This window comes from Scyliorhinus torazame, chromosome 18 (assembly GCF_047496885.1).
Source record: "Scyliorhinus torazame isolate Kashiwa2021f chromosome 18, sScyTor2.1, whole genome shotgun sequence".
In the NCBI taxonomy this organism is placed as follows: Eukaryota; Metazoa; Chordata; class Chondrichthyes; order Carcharhiniformes; family Scyliorhinidae; genus Scyliorhinus; species Scyliorhinus torazame.
The window spans coordinates 140,146,512-140,158,951 of NC_092724.1; the positions used below are offsets into that span (position 1 = coordinate 140,146,512).

At 49.9% G+C, this 12,440-nt stretch overlaps 1 protein-coding gene across 1 annotated transcript in view; it reads left to right on the forward strand.

The window, feature by feature from the left end:
* fam20a (FAM20A golgi associated secretory pathway pseudokinase) overlaps window positions 1–12,440 on the forward strand; it is a 108,345-nt gene that overhangs the window by 59,986 nt on the left and 35,919 nt on the right. Inside the window, exon 4 of the mRNA XM_072483477.1 lies at window positions 6,870–6,948. Within this exon, the coding sequence (XP_072339578.1) occupies window positions 6,870–6,948 (79 nt within the window). The remainder of the gene's footprint in view (window positions 1–6,869; window positions 6,949–12,440) is intronic.

The following is a 12,440-nucleotide window of genomic DNA, read 5'->3' on the forward strand; positions in this document are numbered from 1 at the left end:
GCCTCATCGACTTCATCTCTATTCGTCTCTCGTGAGTCTTTGTGCGCTACAATTTATTAAGCGTGCTTAAAGGACTATGGAGCTCAGGATCATCCCGGAATGCCTGAGGATCAGCCCCCACGCAGTGAACTCAGCAGCAGTTTTTAAACACTGGCAGACTTGTTTCGAAGCCTACCTCCGAACCGGCCAGGTCACAGAAGACCAGAAACTACAGGTCCTGCACTCGAGGGTAAGCCCGGAAATTTACCCTCTCATAGAAGACGCAGAGGATTTCCAGACGGCGCTCGCAGCACTAAAGAGCATCTATGTTCGCCCAGTGAACCAGATCTACGCACGCTACCAACTCGCAATGAGACGGCAAAGTCCCGGAGAATCGCTAGACGAATTCTACGTCGCGCTGCTAATTTTGGGACGGGCCTGCAGCTGCCCGCCGGTAAACGCGATTGAACACACGGACATGTTAATTCGCGATGCTTTTGTGGCAGGTATGAACTCTCCCCAAATCCGCCAAAGACTTTTAGAAAAAGAGTCGCTAGGACTCTCAGAGGCACGGGCCCTTGCAGCCTCCCTAGATGTGGCCGCGCGAAACGCCCGCGCATACGGCCCCGACCGCGCGGCAGCCCCTTGGGCTCCGTGGACCCCTGTCGCGACAAACCCACCCCCCCCACCCCACAGGCTTGCGCGGTTCAGGCGCCAAGTCGTCCCGGGGGGGCCCGCTGCTATTTCTGCGGCCAGGCGAAACACCCCCGGCAGCGCTGCCCGGCCCGCGCAGCGATTTGCAAGAGCTGCGGGAAAAAGGGCCATTTCGCGGCTGTGTGCCGGTCCCGGGAGGTCGCCGCTGTCCCCGGAGAAGAAGGAGTCCTGCGCGTTTCTAACGCTCCCCAACCCCCCCAGCGCCCCATGTACGACCCGCAGGCGCAGCCATTTTGGGTCCCGGCCACCGCTGTCCCCGGCGAACAAGGAGTCCTGCGCGTTTCAAACGCTCCCCAACCCCCCCAGCGCCCCATGTGCGACCCGCAGGCGCCGCCATTTTGGGTCCCGGCCACCACGAGGGGAGGAGGGGCGCCGCCATCTTGGGACCCCCCAGCCCTGTGCGACGCATGGGGGCGGCCATTTTGTCCACCCCCGCCGCCATCTTGTGACCCCCCCAGCCATGTGCGATGCATGGGGCGGCCATTTTGTTCACCCCCGCCGCCATCTTGGACAGCAACAATGGACCCCAGCATCGACGGCTCAACGGGGTTCGAGGAAGACGCTGAAGCACTACGACCACGTCTGGCCTCAATGACGCTGGACCAAGCACTGCCCCGGACGCTCCAGACGACGACAACAACGGTGCTGATCAACGGGCACGAGACACCATGCCTGGTCGACTCCGGGAGCACAGAAAGCTTCATCCACCCCGACACGGTAAGACGGTGTTTTTTGACCATCCGTCCCAGTGCGCAAAAGATTTCCCTAGCTGCAGGATCCCACTCCGTACAGATCAAAGGCTTCTGCATAGTGACCCTAACGGTGCAAGGGAGGGAGTTTAAAAACTACAGGCTCTACGTCCTTCCCCAACTCTGCGCGCCCACATTACTGGGATTAGACTTCCAGTGCAACCTGCAGAGCCTAACCTTCCAATTTGGCGGCCCAATACCCCCACTCACTATCTGCGGCCTCGCAACCCTCAAGGTTGAGCCCCCATCCTTGTTTGCAAACCTCACCCCGGATTGCAAACCCGTCGCCACTAGGAGCAGACGGTACAGCGCCCAGGACCGGACATTAATTCGGTCCGAAGTCCAGCGGCTACTGAAGGAAGGCATAATCCAGGCCAGCAATAGTCCCTGGAGAGCACAGGTGGTAGTAGTAAAGACAGGGGAGAAGCAAAGGATGGTCATAGACTATAGCCAGACCATCAACAGGTACACACAGCTAGATGCGTACCCTCTCCCCCGCATATCCGACATGGTCAATCGGATTGCCCAATATAAAGTCTTCTCCACCGTGGACCTCAAGTCCGCCTACCATCAGCTCCCCATCCGCCCAAGTGACCGCAAGTACACAGCCTTCGAGGCAGACGGGCGATTATACCACTTCCTAAGGGTCCCATTTGGTGTCACAAACGGGGTCTCGGTCTTCCAACGAGAGATGGACCGAATGGTTGATCAACACGGGTTGCAGGCCACGTTCCCGTATCTCGACAACGTAACCATCTGCGGCCACGATCAGCAGGACCACGACGCCAACCTCCAAAAATTCCTCCAGACCGCTAAAGCCTTGAACCTCACATACAACGAGGACAAGTGCGTTTTCAGCACAAACCGGCTAGCCATCTTGGGATATGTAGTGCGCAATGGGATAATAGGCCCCGACCCCGAACGTATGCGCCCCCTCATGGAATATCCCCTCCCTCACTGCTCAAAAGCCCTAAAACGCTGCCTGGGGTTCTTTTCATATTACGCCCAGTGGGTCCCCCAGTACACAGACAAGGCCCGCCCCCTAATACAGACCACGACCTTCCCTCTGTCGACAGAGGCTTGCCAGGCCTTCAGCCGCATCAAAGCGGATATCGCAAAGGCCACGATGCGCGCCATCGACGAGCCCCTCCCCTTCCAGGTCGAGAGCGACGCCTCCGACGTAGCTCTAGCGGCCACCTTTAACCAAGCGGGCAGACCCGTGGCCTTTTTCTCCCGAACCCTCCACGCCTCAGAAATCCGCCACTCCTCAGTGGAAAAGGAAGCCCAAGCCATAGTGGAAGCTGTGCGACATTGGAGGCATTACCTGGCCGGCAGGAGATTCACTCTCCTCACTGACCAACGGTCAGTAGCTTTCATGTTCGATAATGCACAGCGGGGCAAAATTAAAAATGACAAGATCTTAAGGTGGAGGATCGAGCTCTCCACCTTCAACTATGAGATCTTGTACCGTCCCGGAAAGCTGAACGAGCCGTCCGATGCCCTATCCCGTGGCACATGTGCCAACGCACAAATTAACCGTCTCCAAACCCTCCACGAGGACCTCTGCCACCTGGGGGTCACTCGGTTCTACCATTTTATAAAGTCCCGCAACCTCCCCTACTCCGTGGAGGAGGTCCGTACAGTCACCAGGAACTGCCACATCTGCGCAGAGTGCAAACCGCACTTTTTCAGGCCGGATAGAGCGCACCTGATCAAGGCTTCCCGTCCCTTTGAACGCCTCAGTCTGGATTTCAAAGGGCCCCTCCCCTCCACCGACCGCAACACATACTTCCTGAACGTGGTGGACGAGTACTCTCGTTTCCCTTTCGCCATCCCCTGCCCCGACATGACAGCGGCCACAGTTATTAAAGCCCTTAACACCATATTCACACTGTTCGGTTGCCCCGCATATATCCATAGCGACAGGGGGTCCTCCTTCATGAGTGACGAGCTGCGCCAGTTCCTGCTTAGCAAGGGTATATCCTCGAGCAGGACGACCAGCTACAACCCCCGGGGGAACGGGCAAGTAGAGAGGGAGAACGGCACGGTCTGGAAGACCGTCCTACTGGCCCTACGGTCCAGGGATCTCCCAGTTTCACGGTGGCAGGAGGTCCTCCCGGACGCTCTCCACTCCATCCGGTCGCTGTTGTGTACTACCACTAATCAAACGCCTCATGAGCGCCTCCTTGTCTTCCCCAGGAAGTCCTCCTCTGGAACGTCGCAGCCAACCTGGCTGGCGGCCCCAGGACCCATCTTGCTCCGGAAACATGTGCGGGCGCACAAGTCGGACCCGTTGGTCGAGAGGGTTCACCTCCTCCACGCGAACCCGCAGTACGCCTACGTGGCGTACCCCGACGGCCGACAGGACACGGTCTCCCTGCGAGACCTGGCGCCCGTCGGCAACACGCACCCCCCCCGACACCAATCACCCCCTCCCTGCCACCGGCGCACCCCGCGACCGCCCCCTTCCCGGGAGGATCGGTCCTCCTCCCATGTCCGACCAGGAGTGAAGCAGAAGCAGACACCGTAAAGCTCCCGGAGACGACAACACTGGAACAAGCACCACCACCACCGGGGCTGAGGCGATCGACAAGGACGACCAGACCGCCCGACCGACTCGTGGCATCGGTGTAACACTAGAATGTTGTGGACTTTCACGAGAATTTTTTTTCCTTTTTTTTTCCCTCTTACGAATACTGTAAATAGTTCAAAACAAAAAAAAAACCCTGTACATAGCCCAGTGTAGGGCACTGTGATGACATGCAAAAGTTTTTTTCCTCCCAGGACCAGCCTTGTAAACCCCTACCACCATGCGAAGCACCACCCTGCCGGGTTCATTTTTTACAAGGGGTGAATGTGGTAGTATGCATTAGGGGTCATGTGGGACTGTGAAGCCGTGATGTCATTGGCTGACAGATCCCGGGTCCTGGTTGGCCGTTGATCCCTAGCTCCGCCCTGAAGGCGGAGTATAAGAACCAGGAGTTCTCCCCCTCAGGCCAGTCTGTTGCTGAACTGCGGGGAACAAGTCACGCTTAATAAAGCCTCATCGACTTCATCTCTATTCGTCTCTCGTGAGTCTTTGTGCGCTACACAGTGTAAAGGAGAAGGTCCTGAGCTGGGCCAAGCAGAAGCGGGTGGTGCAGTGGGCTGGAGCTGGTATACGTGTATACCAGGACTTTACGGTGGAGCTGGTGAGGAGACGGGCTGCCTTCAACCGTGTGAAGAGGGTACCACGACTTTACAGTGGAGCTGGCAGGGAGGCGGGCTGCCTTCAACCGAGTGAAGAGGGCACTGTACGTTAGCAGGGTGCAGTGCGGCATTGCATATCCAGCGAAGCTGAGGGTGACCTACAAGTTCACGGACTTTTATTTTGGGACGGCAGAAGCAGCGGAGGAGTTTGTGAAGGCAGAACGACTGTGGCAGAATTGAGAAATGGTCATGTACCAACGTAGCCTCATGACTGTATTTTTTTTTCTTTTTTGTTTCACTGCGTCCTGGTGTATGGGCTATAGGAGCCAACGTTGTGTATATTTGGACAAGGGAAGAAGTGGGACTTTCAGTCGAAATGAGGGCTCTTTGGGGTGTAGGTGGATATGCGGGGTTTGTGTGCTAAAAGGGGACTTCTGGGTTTTTCCTGGGGTCGGACAAGGGGGAAAGGACCTGGGCGGGGGCCTCCACGCTGGCCAGTTTCAGCCGGCCAGTGAACGGGAGTGAGGTGGGAGGAGGGGCTGCGGCCATCGGAGCCTGGCAGAACAGGGTCCGAGTGGTCTAGCCGGGGTGGAAAGTTGGGTGGAAGGAACCGAGGTTGGGGGGAGGAGTTTTCCAAGAGGAAGTGGAGGGGGAGGAGTTGGGGAGAGGGGGTTTACAACTCTTGGGTGTCATTTACGGTACTATTTTGGAGGTTGGATGGCATTGAGTGTTGTCGTGGTGGTGGTGGTGGGGGGGGGGGGGGGCGGAGGGGGTGCGATGGGGGCGACGCTATCGGTTAATGGTGGCCATGGGCGATTCCGGGCTCCTTTTTCTTTCTCGCTTTTGTTTTTTTCCCCACCGTGGGAGGGTTTATTTTATTTGACGCATATATTGACAGTTGGGTGGGGTGATGGGAGGATGGGATCTTTGTTGATGTTAATGGTATTGACTTTGTATTTGTTACCGTTTGTTGCCTGTTGGTGGGGTGTAAATTTTGAAGGAAAATGTGAAAATGGAGAATAAAAACATTAAAAAAAAAAAATAATAACTTTCCACCATGTTCAATGTTGTAAAGAACTGATAATATGATCCAGGATATACGGACCAGAATTGCAGCTCAAGAAATGCTTCACACATCTGTTCCGAAGTGAACGTTCTTACCCCATTATGCAAGACTGGCTCATTATAACATTTAGATTTGGTTCCCAATATGCTACTGGCATCTCGGGCACAATGAAGCTAGGACTTTTACACCTGATAATATGGTGTATATCCCATGACTCCGAATCTGTACAATAATGGTGGGGTGTTAATGTTAGAACTGAACTCCGCATTTTGGTATTTTTGCTACCTTAATCTGGTACTGGTGTGCAGAAGGGACAATAGTTTTAGGGCCGTAACATAGGACATAGGAACATAGGAGCAAAGGAATTCGGAGCAGAAGTAAGCAATTCAGCCCTTCGAGCCTCTCTGCCATTCAATCAGATCATTGCTGATCTCTTCCTGGTCTCAAATCCACCTCCTCACCTGTTCCCCACATCCATTTAACCTGTTTTTAAAATCAGAAATATCCCTATCTCCTTCTTGAAACCATTTAATGACTCCGATTCCACCATACTATGGGGCAGCGAGTTCCACAAATTTGGCACCATCTGCGAGAAGTAGTTCTTCCTCATCTCAGTTCTAAATCTACCACCTCTGAACTTATATGACGTGTGTATAAGGTTCTATATTTGGTGAATAAGAAGCATGAGCTTATCCTGCATGGATATGGTACCTGACAATGAAAGGCCATGGCAGAAGTTACTACATCTATCTGTAAACTGGTTTGCATGGTGCAAGTGGTAGTTTTTGTTCATTCTGAAACGCACAAGCAAAACTACACTTAGTTTAATTGTTTGGAACTTTGTGCATCATTCTGCGGAAGGCAGCACTTTTCCATAAACCATGAGAATTACGGCTTATAACTACATGATGAGAGATATGGGCAGAAGATGTGAATTTCCCACTTAAAGCTATGAGTACGTGTTCAGTCTGCCCTCATTATAAAACCAAAGTGTTTTTCTGCTCTGAAGCCACTGCATGCTTTCAAGTATTTTACACTGTGTTTGTCTTGGATCGCGAGCAGTATCTGAGGGCGGAATTCAAATGAAGATAACATGTACTGTAAGGAATACAATTTTATCTGTTGTAACTTTCAATTTCCTTGTTTCTTTTCCCTCTCACTTTCTCTGCAAGTTGTGAAGCCAAGTGGAGTCCATCTGAAATTACTTCTAAAATTTCAGAACTTTGGAAAAGCCATGTTCAAGCCCATGAAGTAAGTTAATTCACAAGCACCCACGTTTAACCTCATTGCAACTTAAACACCCTGTAGCCCTTCCACATTGGAGTGAATCATCAGGTATTGTCACTGTTTAACACAGTTGCAAACATTCAAACGAGAAAGGACAAGAGAGTTCATGAGAGTATTGAGCCTCACCCATAATATCTACATGCTTAAACCAAACTCCAAAGATGCTGCTGAGAGGTGAGTGTTACATTCATACCTTGGGATGAATCATCCAACATTACATTCTTGGGATTTGTTTTATTGAAAATAATCAGATTTTTAAAAAAAATTCATCAATTCTGTCTCCTTCCCACAGTACTTCGAGGCAGGGTTTTCGACTGTGAATGAGACTGAACGTTCTGAGCATCCTCTGGTCCATCACTCATTTGGACACCATTCCATGTCTAAGTCTTCACATTACATACGAACAAGGAGCAGGAGGGGACTGAGGCCATTTAATAAAATCATTGCCGACCTGACAGTAACCTCGGCTGGGATTCTCCACTGCTATAATCTAATCTACTGGGACCTTACCTGAATCTAGGGAGATATGGAAAATTAAAATCAATGCATCAACTATCTCACTCGCCACTTCTTTTAAGATCCCAGGGTGAAGTCCATCTGGGACCTGAGCTCTTGTTAACCTGAAGTTCCAAACATTTACTCAGTACCACTTTCCTGGTGACTGTAATTTTCCTGAGTTCCTCCTTCCCTTCTATTTCCTGATGTATAGCAGCTTCTGGGATGTTACTTCAAAAAAAAAATCTTTGTTGTCACAATTAGGCTCACACTAATGCTGCAATGAAGTTACTGTGAAAATCCAAGACTCCGGCGCCTGTTCGGGTACACAGAGGGAGAATTCAGAATTTCCAATTCACCTAACAAGCACATCTTTCGGGACTTGTGCGAGGAAACGGGAGCACCGGGAGGAAATCCACGCAGACACGGGGAGAACGTGCAGACTTCGCACAGACAGTGACCCAAGTGGGAATCAAACCTGGGACACTGGTGCTGTGAGGCAACAGTGCTAACCACTATGCAACCACGTCGCCCACATCCTCTATGGTGAAAACTGATGCAAAATGTCTTTTCAATTCATCAGCCATTTTCTTGTTTTCCATTATCAATTCCCCAGGCACACTTTCCAAAGGACCAATGCTCACTTTGTCAACTTTTCTTTTTTAAATATTTAGAAAAACTCTTAATATCTGTTTTTATATTTCTGGCTAGCTTTGACTTGTACTCTAATTTTTCCCTCCTTATTAATCTTTTAGTCATCCTTTGCTGTTCCATATATTCTGTCCAATCTTCTAATCTGCCAACTGTCTTTGCACATTTATATGTTTTTTCTTTAAGTTTGATACCATCTTTAACCTTTCTAGTTGACCATGGACAGTGGGTCTGCCTCTTGAATTTCTTCTTACTCGTTGGAATGTATCTATTCACTCAGAGAGGGGTGAACCTGTGGAATTATTTACCACAGAAGGTTGAGGTGTTGAATACACTGGGAGGACTTATCTCATTTTGCTGTTTGTTACAAAACCATAACTACGGATAGAAAGAAAATGATTATACTTTTGCTACAAGTAGCAAATGAGGAGAATCCTTTACTCATTATTTCAAAGACATTTAAATGAATTAGATACTTTATTTTCAATCATATTGGAGACAGATTGATTCAGTTGAAAGTACACTCATATGTCACTAACCTGTCAACCCTTTAATGGTGATAGTGGTTTCTGCATTACAGTCTGAACTGAACAGTTTAAAAAAACTTACAAAGAGCCTGAAAACAAGGTCTAGGTCAATCAACTAATGGAAATGTAGCTCACTGATAGCAAGGGACTTTGTCTCTCTGTGCCAGAGATCAGAGGTAAAAGGGTATCTGAAGGGATGTGACTTGTGGCGTTGTCCTGCAGCTTTCCCTGTCAAGCTTCAGTTCTCAAATGAAGAAATCCATGATTCCACTTCATACCACATGTGGGGAGCAGCTGGCTTCACCCACAAATCTAGTTGAAGTAATCAGTAGTTAGATAAATGCCTTACTTCCCCTTTAATAGAAAACTGTCACTTATTCTACAAGAAGTGGTCGAATTTCCATGCCTGAGATCCTGGTGCAGCATTGACAGAAACCCCGGGGCCTGAATTTTCAGGACGGCGAGCACCGACATAGTGTAACCCACCCCCGCCAATTCTGACAGGCCCACAGCCATTGCGCGCTTAACTGAGCCTTGATTGGCATCAGGCAGGACTTCTGTCTGCCCTTGGAAGGAAATCCCGCCATGGGATGCTTTCAACAGGCACATCGCTGCAGTGGCCAGAACGGGTACTGCATTGCTCCACCTCAGCTATTGTCCCAGGACTGCACTTGAGGGAGGTCCCGGGGGCAGGAAGGTAGGGGGTGCCTGTGGAGGAGGGGAAGGGGAGGGGGTAGCGGTGGGTGGGGGGACGGGATCTTGACATCGGGGGGAGCTTCTGGGTCTCAGAGGGAAGAGCATCCCAGATCTGAAGGAGCCTTCAGGTCCAGGTACTGTCCTCCTCGCACAGACCCCTGCTCTCCCCACTTCCCACCCAAGATGGAGAATCATTGGTTTTTCAGTTTCCCAACCTCTGACCCGAACCTGCCAGCCTAAAAGTTTAAGCTGGGTGGGAAAAGGCCCTTAACTGACCACAAAGTGGCTGCTTAAGGGCCTTAAAAGGGGAAAGGATTGATCTCCCGATCAAGGCCCAGTCCGTCCTGAAATTGCACCTGGGTCAGGGTGGGCGGAATGTCAGAGGGAATTCCACCCATGCAACCTTATGCTCCCCCCCCCCACCCCAACCCCCACCCTGTCTCAGAACCTGCACGGGGAGAACATAAAATTCTGGCCCGAAGAAATGGCAAAAATAATTGCAAACGGCGTTTCTCAGGAATTCCTGCATAAGTTAAAGTGAACATCGTCAGAATTCCCTGTGGAAATTGTACATTTTTTACCAACCAGTGTTGCTTGATGCAATAAACCTTCAATCTTTCGTCCTGACTGTAATATGCTATCAGTCTGCCTCTGTGGCTGAGGCAGTCTTTGCAATCCTACAACCACTGCAAAGATTTTTTTCAAAAAGGAAGCCACAATTCTCGATATGATGCAAACGTTAGCAATCGCGTTGGAGTGAGTTGCAGGCACTGCAACACTGGCCCAGGGTTCAAAAGATGTTTCCAAACCACAAGGTAATTCATATCAATTGAACATCTCGAGTTGTTACAACACGCTCGAGCCCAACTGCTACTCCAGCTGAGGTTCTCAGTTACTGTCCTTCAGAACTCTGAGCATTGAAAACTTTAAAAGCTTTACTGCGGTTCGACCTTTGTTTTTCAACGCACTTTTGCGCCTGAGGCGAAAGGGTGTGGATTTGAATCCCACAACAAAGATTTGAGCATACAATTCTAAGCTAACAGTCCACTGCACTACTGAAAGAGTGTTGCACTGTTGGGGTTGCCATCTTTGGATGGGATGTGAAACTGAGGCCCCTCTCTAGTAGATGTGAAAGTTCCTACAAAACTATTCTGAAGAAGGTAACCATGATGTGGGGATGCCAGCGTTGGATTGTGGTGGGTACAGTAAGAAGTCTTACAACACCAGGTTAAAATCCAACAGGTTTGTTTGGAATCACTAGCTTTTGGAGCGCAGCTCACCTGATGAAGGTGCTACGCTCCGAAAGCTCCAAATAAACCAGTTGGACTTTAACCTGGTGTTGTAAGACTTCTTACTATTCTGAAGAAGTACAGGGGGTTTATCCCAGGTACATTGAACAATATTTATCCCTCAACAAACATCTATTTATCTGGCCACCATCACATTGATGTTTGCAAGGCCTTGCTGTCTGCAAATTGGCTCCTGCGTTTCCTACATCACAACATACGTTTCATAAAGGTACCCCACTGGCTGTGATGTTTATTGAGACATTCTCAGGTCACCAAGGTGCTATCGAAAAATGTTGTTATGGGATACCAGAGACTGATCCACTGGATAAATTCAATCAATCATAGAATTTACAGTGCAGAAGGAAGCCATTCGGCCCATCGAGTCTGCACTGGCCCTTGGAAAGTGCACCCTACTTAAGCCCATACCTACTCCCTAACCCAATAACCCCACCTAACCTTTTTGGACACTAAGGGCAATTTATCGTGGCCAATCCACCTAACCTGCACATCTTTGGACTGTGGGAGGAAGCCAGAGCACCCGGAGGAAACCCACGCAGGCACAGGGAGAACGTGCAGCCTCTGCACAGACAGTGACCCAAGCCGGAAATCGAACCTGGGGCCCTGGAGCTGTGAAGCAACTGTGCTACCGTGCTTGTCTATTTGACTTGGGTGCTGATCACAGTCCTTTTCGAATCATCATTTTCAGTTCAGTTTGGGATTTCATAACAGGCCAATCAAATAAGCAGCTTTTGTCTCACCTGATGGAGCAGTGGGATCACTTTCACAGACCAATCACAGGCAAAATTAAGACTGATCCATTTCAGACTTTGCAAAGACCATGGAGCCCAGCCTAGAGAAATGTACATTGTAACGGTACTTCTCCGCACAATGTAAATCCTGTCGACACCCCCCTCACCAGAAACCCCCCCCCCCACACACACAATCAGACATCCCCATTAGACACCCCCATATCAGAGATCCCACCCATATCAGAGACCCCACCCATATCAGAGATTCCCCATATCAAAGACCCCCCATGTCAGAGACCCCATATCAAAGTCTCCCCCCTCCTCATCAGACACCCCTGCCTGGAAGCCAAAGAGGTCTAGGCAGAGACTGTGAAAAATCATTGCTTTTTCACTCAGACAGAGGTGTAGAAAGCAGCAGCTGTTACTTCATAGAAAGCCAAAACCACACCACAAGGCTTTCGACCCCCTCAGACCCTTTGATTGCAAGGCATCTATTCACTTTAAAAGAAAAAAAGCTTTTAGTGGGCTGCAATTGACAGGCAAGGTGTCTGGATTGTTTATTTTCATTTTCCTTTGTGTGTGGCTGCATCTCAAGTACCCTGCTTTGAACCTAACCTCAATGTTTATAAACATTTAGGAGTTTAATGCTTTCAATCCCTCTTTTTCTCAGCAGAAAGTACTAAACTGTGTTTGATGCGGTCAGGAGCTGTCAATCATAGCTAGTTGTATTTTCTCTTTATGGAGTTGGGGGGTGGTGCTGTTATGGAAGTACATATCTCTACATTCAAAGTGCACTGGTTCCAGATAGAACATAGAACAATACAGCGCAGTACAGGCCCTTCGGCCCACGATGTTGCACCGAAACAAAAGCCAGCTAACCTACACTATGCCATTATCATCCATATGTTTATCCAATAAACTTTTAAATGCCCTCAATGTTGGCGAGTTCACTACTGTTGCAGGGAGGGCATTCCACGGCCTCACTACTCTTTGCGTAAAGAACCTACCTCTGACCTCTGTCCTATATCTATTACCCCTCAGTTTAAAGC